The sequence below is a fragment of the Rhinatrema bivittatum genome, chromosome 3 (genome assembly GCF_901001135.1).
Source record: "Rhinatrema bivittatum chromosome 3, aRhiBiv1.1, whole genome shotgun sequence".
Lineage (NCBI taxonomy): Eukaryota > Metazoa > Chordata > Amphibia > Gymnophiona > Rhinatrematidae > Rhinatrema > Rhinatrema bivittatum.
This window is the reverse complement of record NC_042617.1, coordinates 108,564,334-108,584,072: the sequence shown is the minus strand read 5'-3', so window position 1 is coordinate 108,584,072 and position 19,739 is coordinate 108,564,334. Positions and strand designations below refer to the sequence as shown.

At 42.3% G+C, this 19,739-nt stretch overlaps 1 protein-coding gene across 1 annotated transcript in view; it reads left to right on the top strand.

Annotated features, from left to right (window-relative positions):
* KIF16B (kinesin family member 16B) overlaps positions 1 to 19,739 on the top strand; it is a 742,061-nt gene that overhangs the window by 114,804 nt on the left and 607,518 nt on the right. The window contains 1 exon segment of the mRNA XM_029596778.1: positions 5,138 to 5,254. Within this exon segment, the coding sequence (XP_029452638.1) occupies positions 5,138 to 5,254 (117 nt within the window).

Genomic DNA, 19,739 nt, shown 5'->3' with positions numbered 1-19,739 from the left:
CCTTCTGAGGACTATCAAAATTCCCATGGTCCTGGAATTCCTGCAGGATGACTTGAAGAAGGGGTTGTTCCTCAACTCCATCAAGGTTCAGGTGGCCAATGCGGCCTGCTTCAGAGCCAAAGTGGATGGCATCAGTCTACATTTCCCGCTTCCGGAGAGGGGTCAAGCAACTCTGACCACCACTAAAGGGGCCGGGGCCCCTATGGAATCTCAATCTAGTATTGGGCTTCCTAGCGGGAGCTTCCTTCCGAACAACATGCAGTCTGCACTACGTCTCCTGACCTTGAAAACTGCATTCCTAATGACAATATGTTCAGCCTGTCGCATCTCCGAGCTTCAAGCGCTATCTGGTAGGGAACTGTTCCTTAGATCCACACTGGGATCCAGCTCCGCACTGTACCCTCCTTCCCTCCGAAGGTGGTTTCTCATTTCCACCTAAACCAAACCATTTTGCTGCCATCACCAGACGAGCACAAGGACTCGGAAGACTCATGCTTTCTTCGCCATCTTAACGTTGGCAGATTTCTAGTCCGATACCTGGACTGATCGGAATTCATACGAAAGACGGACTACCTGTCCGTCCTTCACAACGGGAAGAAACAAGGGGAAGCGGCCTCATGAGCAACCAATGCCCGCTGGATCAAAGAAGTAAACAAAGCGGTCTATGTAGAGGCAGGGAAGCCTCCACCTCTACAAGTCAAGGCCCATTCCACAAGGGTCCAGGCAGTGTCCTGGGCAGAAACCAGGATGCTGTCACCCGCAGAGATATGTCTGGTGGCGATGTGGTCCTCCATTCACACCTTCTCGAGGTTCTATTGCCTGGATGTTCAGGCCTGGGAGGACACTGTATTTGCAAGAGCAACACTAAGTGGGCCACGGGCAGCCTCCCACACTGTTCAGGAGTAGCTTTTGTACATCCCATTGGTCCTGAGTCCATCTGCTACATGCTAGGAAATGGAGAAATTATTTACCTGATAATTTTGTTTTCCTTAATGTAGACAGTTGGACTCAGCATCCCGCCCACGGCTGCTCCAAAATCCGGAAACCTCGGGTGACAATCCTCGAGAGCAAGACAAGCACGGGTAAGCCAAACTTTACTCCTAGTTTACGACACCCATAGTTGCCGGGTGTCAGCGTCTTTCGATTGAATGCACTGGAGGTCCCCAGTTAGAAATCAGTTCAACCAGTCCAAGTTAATCAAGTTAATCAAGTTATTAATACACATATATATCCACAATTGCTTTTGGAGGAGAATATTGAAGAGCTGCACTTCCTGCTCGGGTATATGTAGGCTGACGTCAGATTGAAATCTGACTCCGTCTCCAACCGCTATCTGGAGCCGGCTATACCCATTGGTGCTGAGTCCATCTGTCTACACTAAGGAAAACAAAATTATCAGGTAAGTAATTTCTCCCATTGTCAAGACCCCTCAGCCTGTGGGCTGTGGTTCCATTGCCCATGTCCAAGAAAATATGGGACGATGTTCCATTTATTTCGTTGAGCCCAAGAAGGAGGGCTCTTTTCATCTCGTCCTGGATATCAAGGGCATCAACTGTCATTTGCATGTGACTTGATTTCGCATGGAAACCTTGCGCTCATGTTAATAGCAGTATAGTCGGGAGAGTTCCTGATGTCTCTGGATTTGTTCGAGGCATCCCTGCATATTCCCATCCGGCTAGAGCATTAAAGTTTTCTGCATTTTGCGGTTTTGGGTGTCATTATAAGTTTTGAGTGCTACCTTTTGGTTTGGCCACCATGCATAGAACCTTTTCCAATATTGTGGTGGTGGTGGTGGTAGAATTGAGAGAGGCTGGGATCTTGGTACACCCGTATTTGGATGACTGGCTGATTTGGGCCAAGTCTGGAAGAGGGCCTCCAGGTCTCTTGCAAGGTGATCTCCTTGCTGCAGGAGTTAGGTTGTGTGGTGAACTTGGTCAAGAGCAATCTTCAGCTATTAAAATCGCTAGAGCATCTTGGTATTTAGTTCGAGACAGAACAGGGCAGGGAGTTCCTGCCGGAGGGCTGTATTCAGAAACTGATAGCACAGGTGCGTCTGTTGACGAACACAATACACTGATAGTCTGGTCCTATCTACAGGTACTTGGATTGATGGTGGTGTGGGTGAGGGCGCATATGGATCCTCTTCGGTGCACACTGTGGTCTCGGAGCCCACAATCTCAGGATTATTCGATTTGACTTCATCTGCCAGTGGAAGTCTTCACTCAACTGCAGTGGTGGTTAAAGGTGGATCATCTAAGAAAGGGAGTTTCCCTAAGATCACCGGACTAGCTAGTACTCACGTCATATGCGAACCTCCAGGGTTGGGAAGCTGACTGTCAGGAGTTGACAGCGCAAGGCTGTTGGAGTACAGAAGAGTCTCTCTGGAACATCAATCGGCTGGAAGCTCATGCAGTTCAGTTGGCATGCTTTGAGGTTCAGCAACCGATTGCAGGGTCGAGCGGTCTGGATAATGTTGGACAATGCAACGACAGTGGCTTACATCAATCGGCAGGGAGGAACCAAGAGTCAGCAACTATTGCAAGAAATAGCCCAACTTATGGAATAGGCGGAAGTGCATCTTCAGGAGATCTCAGCCTCGTACATTGCAGGAAAAGACAAAGTAAGAGTCGATTTTCACAGCAGACAGAATCTGGATCCAGGAGAATGGGAATTGTCAAACAGGGCATTTCAGCTAATAGTGGTTCGTTGGGGCGTTCCTTTTCTGGACCTGCTCGAGACTTCTGGCAATGCAAAGGTTCCTCGCTTCTTCAGTCACAGGAGAGATCCAAAGTCCTTGGGTATCGATGCCCTCATGCTGGAGTGGCTGAAGGGCAAGCTGCTGTATACCTTTCCCCCTTAGCCCATGTTGGGCGGAATGATTCGGAAGATCGAGAGACCGAGCGGAATGTTGCTTCTGGTGGCACCAGAGTGGCTCAGTAGACCATTTATTTATTTTTTATTTATTTATTTAAGTTTTTTTTATATACCAACATTCAAGACAGTAGTCCCATCATGCTGGTTCACAAGAAACAGGGGTGCAATAAACTTTACAATTTGAACAATGGTGCAGAAAAGCAGTTACATGTAACAGGGAATCAATAACTAGGAGTAAGAAGGAAAATGAAGATTAAATAATTATATATATATATATATATATAATAACATTATAAGAGGTGGCTATTAATGCTAATACTGGTATGCAGACCATGGTATGCAGATTTGCGAAGACTCCTGGTGGACTCTCCTGGTTTCCAGTGCACAGGGATCTTTTATGGCAGGGGCCTGTTCTTCACAAAGATCTGACTCAATTTTGTTTTATGGCATGGCCCTTGAGAGAGCTCAGTTGCTGAAGCGTGGATATTCTACTGTGGTGAATGCCACCATGCTATGAGCGAGAAAGTTCTCCACTTCCTTAGCCTGTGCACAGATTTGGTGAGTGTTTGAGGCTTGATGTGATGATCAAGGGGTTCTTCCTTGTTTGATTAAGATCCCACTCATTTTGGAATTTTTGCAGGATGGATTGTGTAAAGGGTTAGTCCTTAATTCATTAAAGGTATAAGTGGTGGCTCTTGCCTGTTTTTGTGGGTAGGTAGATGGTGGACCCTTGACGGCTCATCCAGATATGGCTCATTTCTTGAAAGGCGTGAAGCATCTTCGTCCTCTCTTGCAGTTACCGGTGCCCTTGTGGAGTCTTAATCTAGTTTTGGATTTTTAAGTGGGCCCCACTTTTCAGCCAAAGCGTAACCTTTACTTGAGGTTACTGACCTTGAAAACGGTGTTTCTTGTGGCAATTTGTTCTGCGCATCGAGTATCTGAACTGCAGGCCTTAGTCTTGCTGGGAGCTGCTTCTACGAGTGACTCAAGGGTGATACTGCTGCATACTGTTCCTTCCTTTTTTGCTAAAAGTGGTCCTGGATTTTTACTTGAATCAGTCCATTTCCCTGCCATCTCTGGGCAGAGAAAGAGATGCAAAGGAATATATCCTGTTACAGCTCTTGGATGTCAAGAAGCATATTTTGAGGTATTTGAAGGTTTCTAAACCTCTCAGGAAGATGGATCGCCTGTTTGTTTTCCATGGTGGAAGTAAACAGGACAAACCGGTGTTGTGGGCTACAGTAGCTTGCTGGATTAAGGAGGTAGGCACGGCTGCGTATGTGGATGCTGAGCAGCCGTTACCTAGTCAGGTTAGGGCTCATTCCACTAGGGCTCAGGGAGTGTCATGGGCAGAGGTTAGATTGTTGTCTCTCATTGACATTTGCCAAGCTGTGATGTGGTCCACTTTACAGACCTTTTCCAGGCATTATCGCCTGGATGTGCAGGCCCACACGCAGCCTTTGCACGTGCGGTTTTCACTGGGCCACAGGCAGCCTCCTGCCTTGTTCGGGAGTAACATTGGTACATCCCAGTGGTTCTGGATTCACCTGTCTGAGCGCTAAGAAAGGAGAAATTACTATTTACCTGATAATTTCCTTTTCTTTAGGTGAATCCACCTTCCCGCCCTTGGCAGCCAAATGGTTGTGCTATGGTCCTCCTGCATGGCTGTGTATTTCAAGGAGTACTTGTAAGTGTCAATCCACTCTCTGTTATTGCACTCCTTGTCTGGGCTCAGTGGTTTCCTGTTAGCTAAGTGCTGGAGTGGTTATCTATTAATAATCAAGTTTTTGTTAATTTGTCCACAGTTGGCTTTTGCAGAGAATATTGGCGGGTTGATGCCACTGCAGGAGAATATATATACCGTGATGTTAACTTTGTTCCATCTCCATCTGCTGGTAGATGTGCTTAACCCACTGGTTCTGGATTTACCTGTCTGTACTAAAGAAAATTAAATGATCATGTAAGTAGTAATTTCTCCTTATGTGAATTTTCACCTGAAAACTTAGGCTCCTAAAATCAGTTGAAAATAGATGCCAAACTTAGGAGCCTAGCTTAGGAGCCTAAATTTAGGAGCTCAGCTTTTTTTGTATATCAACCTCATAGTGTCTGGGTTCATATTCCTTATTAATGCCCTCTTGTGTTAAAGCTGTTGTCACAGTGACTCCAAAATGTGAATGGTTTCATATTGTGCAAGTATAATATGATCATGTTTTCTGCATGACTATGATTGAATAACTATGTTGTGGCTTTGTTTTCTTTTTAGGTTTTTAAAGATCTTGGTACTGATGTCCTTAAAGCTGCTTTCGAAGGTTATAATGCCTGCATATTTGCATATGGACAAACTGGATCTGGAAAATCATATACTATGATGGGCAATCCTGTATGTTACTTTTTAAAGTATTCTGTGTTGTCATTAAGATCACATGACCGCTTCTGTTTGGTACTAATTCTGTTTTAGTTTCTTATTTCGCCTTTCTAAGTAAATCCAAACAGCTCACAACTGCAGGACACGCTTTTTTAAAGAAGTCTCACAAATTTCAAAACAATAAAAAAAAAAAAAAAGTAGCCTACACTTCAGTGTTTTCAGCTTTTTAAGTTTTTTGACAAAACCTTTTTTAATTTAAAGAATAAAACAATGTGGAAAGGAGGGTGGCCATCTTAGTTTTCAAAGCCTCAGACTCCAGTGATACATTAGAAATAATTATGTATCTGCTCAGAACTGCTGGCTGTATGTATGAATGTCAGCCTCAAGAAGTACAAATATTGAAGACACTATGGTAAGTGTGTGTGTGTGTAATAATGTATAAAGTATGTGTCAAGACTCCACTGTTCTGTTAGAGGTGATAGGAATGTTAAATAAAATAAAAATACCTCTGTTTCTATGGAAACAATAAAGATGACATATATATGGAATGGCATTATTAAAGGCAGGCCTTTACTGTTGCCAGCATAATTTAGGATATGACCAAAATGAGACATAATTTATTTACTGAACTCAGTATTCTTCAATTTCAAACAACCTGCTGTGGATTGCACAAATGGCACAAATAAAATGCCTTTTACGTGAAATGCTGTTGGTACAGTCTTTCGTAAATTTCACAACAATATCTGTTGCCCCATAGCCATCCCTGAAGAGGCACAGTAACCTTTCGGGTCGGTACGGGGTTCCTCACCAATCCCCGCCTTTGAGCTTGATGCCGACATTTATTTAATTTTTGAAATTTCACTATGGAATCCCACTGCAACTAATATTGAATTATCCCCTGAAGCTTGTCTTCACCCAATGTTGTGTCTGATACCGGCACTCAATCTCTGAAGCCCCCTTTTTCTTTTGACATTCTCGCTACCACTAGAACTAATATACTCCCCAAGGTTTTCTTGTATGGAAGTTTCACTTGTAATCTCTGCATCAAGATTTCGGAAGCTAGAGCTCTAGTTTTTCTCAGTAGCTGAGCCTTAGTATGTATACACTTGTGCTTTCACCTTGCTTGATGTGAACACCCTATAGATACCGACCCTGACACAGCCTTGACGCGAAACATGGCCGTCTTGGGGCTTCCTTGGATAACAGGTGTGCAGTGCATTAATGGATTTTTATGTTTTTCTTATGAAATTTATAAATTTATGGAGATATATTGAACAGTGATGTACTTTTTGCCACACATTCTTTGTCGAATACAAATAAAATGCACCCACCCCATCCCCAAAAACCACCCAATAGTTTAAATAAATAGTTTATATGTTGTTAATAAAAAAAAAAAAAAGCAAACAAAACCCACTGCTTTCTACCATCATGAGATCCCACCCAAATTCTTATCTAATATCGAAAATAAACTTATTTTCTAAACTAATCTAATATCGAAACTTCTCAACTAATCTAATATCTAAAATAAATTTAATAAATAAACTTAATTTAATAATAAATTTCATTATTTAAATTTATTAATTTATTAAAATTTATTAAAATAACTTATTAATAATACATTTCATAATTTCATAAACTTAATTTCATAATTTAATAAAATAAATTTAATAAATAAACCTAATTTCTAAACTAATCTAATATCTAAACTTCTAAACTAATCTAATTTCTAAACTTATCTAATATCTAAAATAAACTTAATTTCCTCTTCAGCGGCGATCGGCGAGAGGGAAAGGCCTGCGCAGTCGGCGCCGGAGACCCACTGGGGTAAGGCCTTCTAATTTTAACACTTACCCTCGGTCTCTCACGGCACCGACCACGAGGCAGCCTCCCGATCCAGGCCAACGATAACGCCGGGCTCCCTCTTCACTTCCGGGCCCAGCCCCGAGTCAGCAGCCAATTGTAGAGGCAGGCGCAGAAAAGCCAATCGGGGGACAGCCCCGATTGGACTTTAAATCCTGGCGCAGCTAGGCTCTGCCTTCTCTTCTTCAACGGCGATCGGCGAGAGGAAAATGCCTGCGCAGTCGGCGCCGGAGACCCACCGGGGTAAGGCCTTCTAATTTTAACACTTACCCTCGGTCTCTCGCGGCACCGACCACGAGGTAGCCTCCCGATCCAGGCCAATGATAACGCCGGGCTCCCTCTTCACTTCCGGGCCCAGCCCCGAGTCAGCAGCCAATTGTAGAGGCAGGCACAGAGCAGCCAATCGGGGGACAGCCCCAATTGGACTTTAAATCCCTGCGCAGCTAGGCGCCGCACGCCGAGCGTCGCGCACCAAAGGTGCGCAACAAAGGGGCAGGCCCCTTTGTGTGCCCCTTAGTGCAGCACCGCAGTGCAGCATTAGCCCCCTTCTAACTGAGTTTCTATCCCCACTAAGGCATCCCACCTATTTGCTGCGATTCAGTGAACCTATCAAGACCTACGTAGGACACTCAACTCAGAACGGAGGAGGACACCCGCAGCAAGAACAGGTGCTCAGAGTAAGGATAGCACAGTCGGCGCCTGAGCACAACGGGGTAAGGCCCCTTCTATTTTGCACCTACATCTGAGGGCCCCCGCTCCGACCAAGTGACCATCTACAGCTCACTGCCCCATTGGGCACAGCTCCCTCATCTCAGTCAGACACCGCCTACAAGACACAGCTGAGCAACAACCTCTACCTCACCGGCTGTCTTCACCAGTCCCTCAGCAACAGCCCCTACATTACCCTCCGCTCTCAACTGCATCTCCTCCACAAAGATGCACATAATCACTATCCCTATTATCAGCAAACAAAGCAGAATTCAAGCTAAACCTGCCTCACCTCCCAGCATCCGTCAACAAAGACTAGTTCCAATAATGATCTCTCCTATTACTCAATTTCTGGGCCTCTCTCTATTCTCTCTTACCCTCTTTAATGCACAATCTTACGAAGAAAACTCACATCCTAAATGACTATCTTACAGAAATCAAGCCAGACATCTGTGCAATCACAGAAACATGGCTGAAACCCACAGATACAGTACTAACAATCAACTTCCCACCCAGCTTTATGACCTTTTCTCAATCCCCAGACTCAAAAAAAAGGGGCGGAGGGCTTCTATTAGCGGTAAAAAAAAGGACTAGGCCTAACCATACAACAATCTAATACAACAACCAACCTTGAACTCTCTTTCTTCAAATCCGATCACCTACAAATTGGTCTAATCTATGCCCCGCCAGGAACCCTAGATTTGGACCCCTCACCCTCGCTGCCAAATATATCAACCCTGACAAACCTGCTATAATAATGGGAGATTTCAACATGCACGTTGACGCTTCACCACAGTCCCCGAACTGCATTGCATTACTTTCTTCACTCAGTTACATGGGATTCACACAAATTATTAAAAGCCCAACTCATAAAGCAGGCCACACTCTGGACCTTATTTTCATCAATAAAGGCATCACTCTCCCCACCACTCCCACATGCTCGCCGGTCCCTTGGACTGATCAGCAGATCATCAACACGACTCTTGAGATCAAAGAGCACCCTCCCCAATCTTTCCCGAAAATCACAATACAATTCAGGAAACCGTGCTCCACAGACCTCCTCAGCAAGCAGCTCTCTAAAGAATTAACACAACTCGATCTTTCTGATGCAAGCGCAGCCACCTCCTCCTGGATCAATATCACTAAAAACATTGCGGACCAAACCTGCCCATCCATCACAAAAATTCTACAACCCACACCAGACAACAGGAAACCTTGGTTCACCCCAGAACTGAAGGCCCTCAAACAAGATTTAAGAAGTAAAGAACACAGTTGGCGAAAAACCCCATCCACCACAACTCTAGCTACATACAAATCCCTCCTCAATGCCTACAGGAATGCTATACTTAGAATAAAGAAAGACTTCTTCTAAAAAAAAATCCACCATTTCATCTTCGATTCGAGAGCACTATTCTCTCATGTCTCAGCACTCAGTAAACCTTCCCCTCCCACTATTCCAGATGCCCAAGCACTCAACAAAGCCATTGAATTAGCAGATTACTTCAAGAAAAAAATCACCGACTTGACCGACCCCTCATGACATCCAATCCCATGCCCCCTCTTTCTCTCTCTACTTTACCTCAACGAAACACGAGCTTCGAATTCTTTGAGACCACATCAGCGCTTGAGATAGAAAATATCCTCAAGAAACTGAAACCTTCATCTCATCCATTGGATACTATTCCGACCAATCTGCTCATTTCCATAAGGAATACCATCTCTAAGCCAATTGCAGACATCATAAATTGCTCGCTAACTCAAGGTCTAGTCCCTGACCAGCTTAAGCTAGCAATTCTAAAACCTTTACTAAAAAACCTAATCTGTCACCAACTGACCCAGCCAACTTCCGCCCAATAGCTAACCTCCCTCTGATTGCTAAACTTATGGAAAAGGTAGTCAACAAGCAACTATCTGATTACTTGGAAGAAAATACCATTCTCGCATCATCACAGTTCGGCTTTTGCAAGTCATTAAGCACAGAATCCCTCCTTATATCTCTTACAGACACCATACTAACAAACCTGGAGAAAAAACAACCCTATCTCCTGGTTCTTCTAGATCTCTCCGCGGCTTTTGACACGGTGAACCACTCAACACTATTAGAACGTCTTGCAGACATAGGCATCAAGGGAACGGTCCTCAGCTGGTTCAAGTCCTTCCTGTCTAACAGACGATTCAAGGTAAAGATAAATAACAAGGAATCACATCCTCTCCTCACTTTCACCGACCCTTTTCAACCCTTCTCCCGCTCTGCCATCTACTCAACCAATCTAAAGCTCACTCATTACCTATATGCGGACAACGTTCAAATCCTCATCCCGATTACAGAATCTTTACACAAAAGTATGACTCATTGGAACAACTGCCTGCATTCAATCAATCAACTGCTCTCCAGCCTCAACTTAGTCCTTAACAAGAACAAGACGGAGATCCTAATCATCACACAAGATGATAACTGGCTTCTCAACCCGTCTGGCACCCCCCTATCAGGCATCCCAAAATTAAATCAATCTCCTTATGTGAGAGATCTAGGAGTCACCCTTGACAACCAGCTGAACTTAAAAAAAATTGTAAACACCACCACCAAGAATTGTTTCTACAAACTGCAAGTCCTTCGAAAACTTAAACCATTACTTCACTTCAACGATTTCCGCATGGTACTACAATCCATCATGCTATCTAAAATTGACTATTGCAACTCCCTCCTGCTTGGGCTCCCTACCAACACCATTAAACCATTCCAGATGGTTCAGAATTCCGCAGCCAGAATTCTCACTAACACCAACAAAAGAGAACACATCACCCCCATCCTTAAGAACCTCCACTGGCTGCCCATTAAACACAGGATCCTCTTTAAAGTTCTAACAGCTATCCATAAAGCCATGCACAACATCTCCCCACTCTACCTAAGCTCCCAACTGCGTCCACATACATCATCCAGACCTATCAGAGGAGCATACAAAGGCACACTCTATGCCCCCCCAGCAAAATGTTCCCTAAGGAAACGTGCCCTATCTACAGCAGGCCCTACACAGTGGAACATGCTCCCTCCAGACATCCGACAAGAACCTTGCCACTCGACTTTCAGAAAGAAACTCAAAACTTGGCTGTTCGGCCAATCTTATCCAGGAATATAAGCCCCTTATTCTTATTCTTGGCCTTTCTGCCAAGATTATCCAGGAATATAAGCCCTTCGCTTCACATCTTGCCTGCTCGTTTCTCCATATATCCTCATTGTCCGATTCATTTAAGATTGTTCTGGGCACGATGTACCCTACTAGTATTCTCCGCTGCAGGTCACTGTTGTTTACTCTGACAAGCTGTAATTGGCCCTACTCCCCATTAATATTCATTGTACTGACTACTTGATATAGTTAACTGTTTATTTGTTGATTTGTTTAGTTGTTTACCGGTTTTCGGGACCATTCCATAACTTAACTACAATAGTCTCCCTTATCCCAATTTTGTATTCCTTGTTCCATGTACCGCCTTCGAGCGAATTTCTTTTGCTTTATTTCAATGTTTCACTGTAAACCGATGTGATTTGTATGTCATACAGGAACACCGGTATATAAAAATTAAAAATAAATAAATAATAAATAAACTAAACACAGTAAACAAATGAATACCAGAGGACACTTCTAACCAAAAGCCTGACCAAAAAGCCAAGATTTAGATGTTTCCTGAAGGACAAATAACTAGTTGCCATGGCACATTTCCATTGGAAGTTAATTCCACAATACAGGATTGGCATAACTAAAGTTCCACTGCCTAATTACTGACAGCTTGGATGAGTCTGATGAGGGGTGACCAAAAATGCATGCTGTAATCTCAGGATATTGCTCTTTCGGTGGTGGGTCCCATATTTTTAACACACTTCCAGAGTATTTGTAAACAGTGACTTGCAGTGGAATCCTTAAAAAGTCACTGAAGTCCTTACTTTTTAAACAGGCCTTTGATTTATAATTAAGGGTAATTTCTAGGTTCTATTGAGACATTGTTTTTGGATGGCAGTGTTTTGTTTTGTTCAAATCTGTTTATTAGATATCATATCAAATATACATGCAACAAAATATAAAAGACAATGACAATAAGAAAGATAGAAAAATGACAGTGTGACAAAATACAAAGATGCTGCTCAAATCTAGAATATATAGACAATCAAATGAGTGGATAGAAATAGCTGTGCATTAAATGGGTAAATCCAACGAGTTAAGGTTGGCATCCAGTGGTTTCCACACCCTAACCCAGGAGGTCAAGTGAAGGCTTTTAATGGCAACTGCATTCTCATACTTGGAGGATAAACAAATTGAATTCCACCAATAATGTTCATTGAGTAATTCACTGTGCTTCCAGAAAGATAAAATAAGATGCATTGTGATGGTAAGAAAAAAGCACAGGAGATTACGGTGAGAAGAGGGAAGCTAAGACTGGAGGGTGGACAATGTAACTAACTTTTTAAAAGGGCTCTGGGGTGATCTATGAAACTATAGCCTGATGTCTGTACTAGGCAGACTGATAGAAGCTATTCTTAAAAATGAAATTAGTGGCCATGTGGATAGACATGGCCTAATGGAGAAAATCCAACATGGATTTAACAAACAGAAATATTGACTTACAAGTTACTGAAATATTTCAAAGGTGTTAATAAACACATGGATTTCTAGAAGGTATTTGACAAAGCCCCTCTTGAGAGACTCCTTAGGAAATTAAGTCATGGGATAGGAGATGATATCCTATGGTGGACTGGTAATTGGTTAAAAGACAGGAACGAGAACAAGAATAAATGCTCAGTTTTCCCAAAGGAGTAAGGTAAAGAGTAGAGAAAAATAACTAGAAAGTAATGGAAAAAAAGTAGAGACTCTCATAATACTTTTGTACTGATTCATGGTGCAACTGCATCTTTAGTATTTTGTGCAGTTGTGGTTGCTCAATATCAAAAAAGATAAAGTGGAACTAGAAGAAGTACACAGGCAGGAAAAATAATAAAGGTAATGAAACAACTGCTTTATGAAGAAAAGTTATGCAGGTTAGGACTCTTAGCTTGGAGAAGAGGTGACTGAAAAGGAATATGACAGAGGTTTATTAAATTATGAGTGGTATATAGGGGATGTTTTTTTTACCCTTTTAAATTATACTAATACTCAGAACACTCCATAGAACTAACATTTAAAATCAGTGAAAGTATTTTTTCACTTAATGTACAATCAAGCTTTAGAATTTTTTTGCCAGAGGACATGGCCAAGGTATCTAGCATAGCAGGTTGGAACAAGTTTTTGGAAGAAAAGTTCATTATTTGCTAGGTAGATTTGGGGAAAGCCACTATTTAGGCCTTTATTTATTATTTATTTATCTATGTATCTATTTATTTATTTATTTATCTATCTGTTTTATGTACCAACAATCCTTGTGAGAATCGCTAGTTCCTAACTGTGTACAGGTTTGACATTCAAAATAAATGATGAAATACAGTGGGAGGCATGCATACATACATACATACATACATACATACAGGTAGTAAACTAGGTAAGAATTGAAAGGCAAGGGTGCTCTTCAAGGCAGCTACAATATATAGGGTAGCATAAAAGGGTTAAAAAGGGGATTAGGATTATGGGGGGTATTGTTCAAGATATATTTTGGATAACTGACTCAAGCTGAATTGGAGATTTCTGTGTAGTTTCTGTCAAACAGTAGGCATTTTTGAATAGCCAGGTTTTCAACTCGTTCTTAAATTTTCGAGTAAGCAACAAAAAATGGATCTAGTCTTTGGGATCTATTGGGCAACTTGTGACTCATATTATCTACTGTCAGAGATTGGATGCTGGGCTAGATGGACCTTTGGTCTGACTCATATGTTCTTATAGCTTGTAGCACGGTGTCTTGCAGAGAATTTCTTTGTTTTGAGTTTTTATTTCATTTGCTCTTTGCAGTCTTTATCTGCTATCATATTTAATGAATTTACGTAACAATTTTTAGACATGTCTAAAACTTTGTGAATTAGACTGTTGACATCTATGCCTTCAAGCAGTTTTCTATTTCTCATCATTAAGTTCCTTTCTTCTTAAAGTGCAAAGTAGTTCACTCATGCTTTTTATATACCTGTGAGGCCTGCACTTTCATTACAGATTCCTCTATGATTTTAATTGGCTTTGATTTGATTTAGATCAAGTAGCTGTTAGTGAAGAGTAAATTATAGAAGAATTATGGCACCACACGTAATCTTCTTCCTATTGCTTTGAAGAAATATGTACTTATGGCTCTTATTAGCAAGTCTAAAAGGTATTAACAGCGTTAAGAGATGAATGAGGTTCATGGAATGAAATATGTCAGATTGGATCAGGCAATTGGTTGCTGCTTGTGCTGTAAAAGATTGATGGGACCAGCAATTTATGAAACAAGCTAGACCAGTAATTGGTGTTCAATTTTGTCTTAATTTGGAATCTGCTTCTTAGATTGTGTTTCTGTGGATGTGTAGTAACAGTGAAAGTCTAGAATATTCTTTAGTGTAAGGCGACTATACAGTGCATTTCTCTTTAAAATGTCTGCTTAATTTACAGCACTTTCTCATGGTAGTCACAAGACCCAGGGGTATAGCAAAGATGCTGATTTTACCACACTTGCTGGAGGTCTTTAAAACTTTAGACCCCTCTCTGAATAGAGGTGTATTGATAAAGATTGTATAAGTCTTCAGAGCGAAGAGGAGACCCATCATATTGTCACACTCCTGAAGTAGAAGATCTTTGAAACGTGGATCCACGTCGTGTTTTGAAAAAGCTGTTTTGGACAAAGTTTGGGAATGCAACGAAGAAGATTTGGCAACTAGTTTTAAGCCAAAAGTACATTTATGTATAATTTTTGCAAATTACAAAAAAACTTTATTGAATGATTTATAGATGTTACCATTCACTATTGTTGAGGTCTATGATTATAAGGGATCACTGGTTGCAATTTAGCAAGCTTTCTGGTAGCCATGTATGAAGACTATTAAAAAAAAATTTCAAATTTGAGTGCTTTGTTTAGACCTATTTATAAACTATTTTGAACGTGGTCTTTTTTTTCTTGATCATATTTTTCCACTTTCTTGTATTCGGGTTTTTTTAAGCTAGAAATTTACACACATGTACATGGTTCTTAAATTCTGCATATGGAAGAATGAGTCAATATTATAGTTTTATGGAAGGTAATCTATCAATAAATGTAAATATAGGTAAATATTGTCCAGAGAAAACAAAAATAAGAACAAGTGTAATCACCAGGTTATTTAAATTTGATACCCTGTCTATTGCCAATAATAATAATGTTTTAATTATATTCCACCTTTTGTGACTCTTCACAGGTACTTGGCACACCAAGGTGGCTTATAATAAAAATCAGAGAAAATAAATATATAAAATAGCACTTAAAAGCAACCATTACCCCTAACCCTTTAATATTTTCAATATACTTATCAATAAATGTTCAATTCTTTCCTGGCCCGATTTATATGACCAACCCTTATAATCACAAAACTCTAATTCTCCTGACATCTGGGATTCTCTGTTTATTTCCCCAAATGCTTGTGTGAAGAGCCACGATTTGGTTTTCTTTCTAAATCACAAGTTTTTCAGCAGCTCACAGAAATTTTGGGTGATTGCATTCCAGATGGCTGGACCAAAATAATTAAATGCAAGACATAGGGCCTCATTTTCTAAAGTATTGCATTTAGAAAAATGCAGTAATGAGTCCATTGAGCCCAGCATTCTGTCTCTGGCAGTGACCAATTCAGGTCACAAATTACCCAGCAATTCTAAAGAGTAAATGCATTTCTTGTTGCTCACTCCCAGAGATAAGCGATGGCTTTCCCAAATCTACCTGGCTAATGATTATTTCTCGAGAAACCTTTTCAAATCTATTTTAAAGCCTGCTATGCTCATCACCTTGATTATATCCTCTGGCAACAAATTCCATAGCTTGAGTGAAAAAAATACTTTTTGTGATTGTTTTAAATCTTCTGGTTATTAGTTTCATGGCGTGTCCTATTGTTTTAATTTTATTTGAAAGAGTAAATGACTGTCTATCTGTTCTAAACCATTCATTATTTTATAAATCTTATTATATTCCCTTTGTTGTCTCTTGTAAGCTAAAGAGCCCTAACCTGTTTATTCTTTATAAGGCAACTTGACCAGGGCGATGAAATAGTCTGTGAAATGCTAACGGAGATTAAACAGGCAACACAATAATGGAGGATTTCAATTACCTCAGTATTAATTGAGCGAATATACTCCTGGGGGAATTCTGCGCAAAAAATTGAAAATTCTGCAACAAAAAATTGAAAATTCTGCGTGCACATTTTCTAAATTCTGCAAAATTCTGCACATTTAATTGTCAAAATAATACAATATGTTTTGCAAATTATTCCTCATTTCAGTGCAATCCAGTATTTTCATGAGAGGAGGTAAACAGGAACAGAAGCAGAGGTCAAAGGAGGATTCACATCTTCACCTGCTTTAGGCCAAGGGCAGCAACGCATGGCACTGGACAGCTGAGCAGACAATGACAGCCATCGCTACCTGAATCAGAAAGCTAGCTCCAAGCCTCACATGCAGCAGCAGGAGTCGCATTTAACCAAACATCTCCCGCTGCTGTGGGACTGGTCTTGCGCAGCAGGAGATGATGTTTGTTAAACGCAACCTCTGCGGCAGAAGTCAGAATCCGCTCAACTGTCCAGTGCCAGGGCACAAAGTCAAAGGCTGCAAACCTCTGGCTCAGAACAAATGGAAATATGAATCCCCTTGGCCTCTGCCCCTATCCCTATTCTGTTTTCCCTCATACCTCGAGCCCCTACTAGAAACATTCTCCCCCCTCCCCTCACTCTCCTCTCTCTCTCCCTCCCTCCCCCCTCCCCTCTCTCTCTCCCTCTCACTCCTCCCTTCCCCCCCCCCCCCCCCCCGATTGAGGGTCCTGGCTTTTGCACAGTGCAGCTTGCTAACCTCACCCCTGCTGCGCTGCCTCTGCTCTTCATGTGGAAACTTTGCCTGCGATGCCTCTGATTTCCGATGCCTCTGATTTCCGTGCACCCGCCTGTGCCACGATGCTTCCGCTCTCTGTGCATGGCGAACTTGCTCGTGCCGTGATGCTTCTGCTCTCCGTGCGCGGCGAGCTCGCTCGTGCCGTGATTCTTCCGGATTTGCTTCCTCTTCTGACAGATCATTTGGAAGGGAGAAGCATTCAGCTGCGGTGGATTCTGCGAGGCATGGGAGGGAAATCTGCGTGAAGGTAGAGGCTGCGGTGGATTCTGCGAGGTGAGGGATGAAATCTGCGGGAAGGGAGAATTCTGCGCAAATCCTACAGTAACGCAGAATTCCCCCAGGACTAGGCGAATGTCTCATCAGGACATGCAAGGGAAGTAACATTTTTAGTCACCATAAATGACAGCATCTTGGAGCAGCTAGAGCTGAAACCCATGAGGGGGGTGAACTGCTTTAGGCTTAGTTCTTAATGGACTGCAGCACCTGGTGCAAGGGAAAATAGTGGTGTGGCCGCTTTTCAATTGTGATTATAATGCAATCAATTTGATATGATCACCAAAGGGAGAATATTTGGTAAAACTCTGCGGTAACTTTCAACTTCAAAAAGGGGAACTTTGGTAGAATGAGGAAATTAGAAAAAAATCTTAGAGGGGAAGTTGCCAGGGTAAAAAAAAGTCTGCATGAGGTGCGGAGATTGTTTAAAAATACCATATTGAAAGCCCAAATAACATGTATTCCATACGATAAAGGTTGAAGGAAGACCAGAAACTGCCATCATGTTTAAATGTTGCTGTGAAAGAGGTTATTAAAGTCAAACAGGCATCTTTTAAAAAATGGAAAGCAATCCAAATAAGGAGAATAGGCAAGATCATAGGCACTGGCAAAGTAGATGTAAAACATCAAGACGATAACTTTAAACCCAGTGTGCATGCACCCACATATGCTGGAATTTTAAATCGTCCACACAAATGATTTAAGTGATTTAAAATACACCTAATGCTCATATGTGTGCTCCTAATTTTAAGTGATTATGTGAGGAATCTTTTTTTGCCTATCTTTCCTTAGGACCTGTCGGCTTTTACACAAACAAGAGAGCAAATTTTAAAGCATGCACTCATGAAGAAAATAACTGGTTTGACCACTTAGTCCACCAGTTCCCCAGTTTATCTTTAGGTCTCTAGGTCCTTAAGAAACCCAGCCTGCACTCCCCTCAGTTTACCTAGGTCACTCACCCAGTCAGTTTTTGGCTATGACTATTTTTTTTTAGACTTACCCTTGAACAAGAGCAGAACTAAATACCTGTAGGTATGAGCCTAACGTGTTTGCTGGTTTTAAAATCGGGATTTACGTGTGTAAATGTTGGCCCCATCCCAGAATGCCTCTGACTCACTCCTTTATAATAGCGTATTCTGTTGTGTGTGCATGTGCATATAAGCGCAAAATTTGCTGGTTTTAAAATACAAGTTACTTATGCTCGGCCCATATATTTGCGCATATAGGCCTTTTAAGGCGAGCAACTCTTTTAAAATTCACCCTAAGGCAGGCAAAAACAAATCTGAGAGGAAGCTTGCTACAAAGGCAAAAAAGTAATTACATCTTTTTCAAATACATCAAAAGCAAGGAACCTGCAAGGAAATCATTTGGATCACTAGATGACAGGGAGTAAAAAGGCACTCAAAGAAGGCAAAGCTGTCACAGAAAAGCTAATGAATTATTTACTTTGCTGAAGAAGATGTTTGGGAGATAACTGTTATTATTTGTAAGGGTTTTTGGGTGGATCCCCTGGACCTGTGGCAGATGACCACGCCCACAGGGGAAGTCCCGTGAGGGGCCACAGGTCAAGCTCAGAGTAGGAGACACACCACACACTAGTTATTTTATTATACAGGATTGGTGAACCACCAGAGGGTGGCAGTATGAGCTGGAAAGTAGCCCGGTTGGGCTTGTAGTCTCTCAGGCTCTGGAACAGTGATCCCAGTATGGCTGTGCTGTAATAGAGAGAGAACTGATATTGTGAGTAGTAGCAGGATATGCAGAGTTCAGGAATAGAGCCTCGTTGGTAATGCACTCACGCAGCGGTCTCTCGGTGTGGAGCACAGGAGCTGGAGTAAAGGCAGGCCCTCGAGGAGCGAAGTACCTGGTTCCAGGGAATAGCTCTGAGAGATAGAGATGGTAACTCACAGATGTTATAGGCAGCAGTGTCTTCTTGGCAGAAGTGGAGTCCAAGTAGCGAGTCCAGGAACATAGGCCCTCGAGGAGCGAGTACCGGTTCCAGACTGCGACCTGAAAGATAAGAAAGAGAGAGAGGCCCCCGAGGAGCGGGGTACCCCAAAAAGAGTTAGGTCCAAAGGAGGCAGAGTTGCAAGGTACAGAGAGCGAATCCCATCCGTTAGGAAGCCTTTGCTAACTCGATTAGCTAGCAATCGCCTAGGCCTTTTGTATCCTGGATACATGACATCATCACAGGGGGATGCCCCTGAGGTTCGCGCCACTGAAGATGCTTGAAGCAGGGCCGCACGCGCCCTAAGGCAGCTGAACAGCATGGCGGGAGGCAGCACCCAAGCCAGTCCGGAGGGGACGGCAGGCAGACGCCGCGGCAGCCAAACGTCCGTCAACCGCAGGAGGAGTCTCCAGAGGGTTAAGGAGGGCGGAGTGGAGACGTCGGGCAGCGACAGTCGTAACAATAACCATACCGGAACTGTTGGTGAAGGTAATAAGTTGGAGGAAATGAAGAAAATTACCGTAAATTGGAGAATGTGTTGAAACAAATTGACAGGCTAAATAAAAACAATCACTAGGACTGATAATATTCACCCAGCGTTGTGAAAGAACTCAAATATAAAACTGCAGATCTGCTCCTGTTAATCTTACATATTAAAATCTGCCACATTATCTGAAAATTGGGGTGTGACCAGTGTAACACC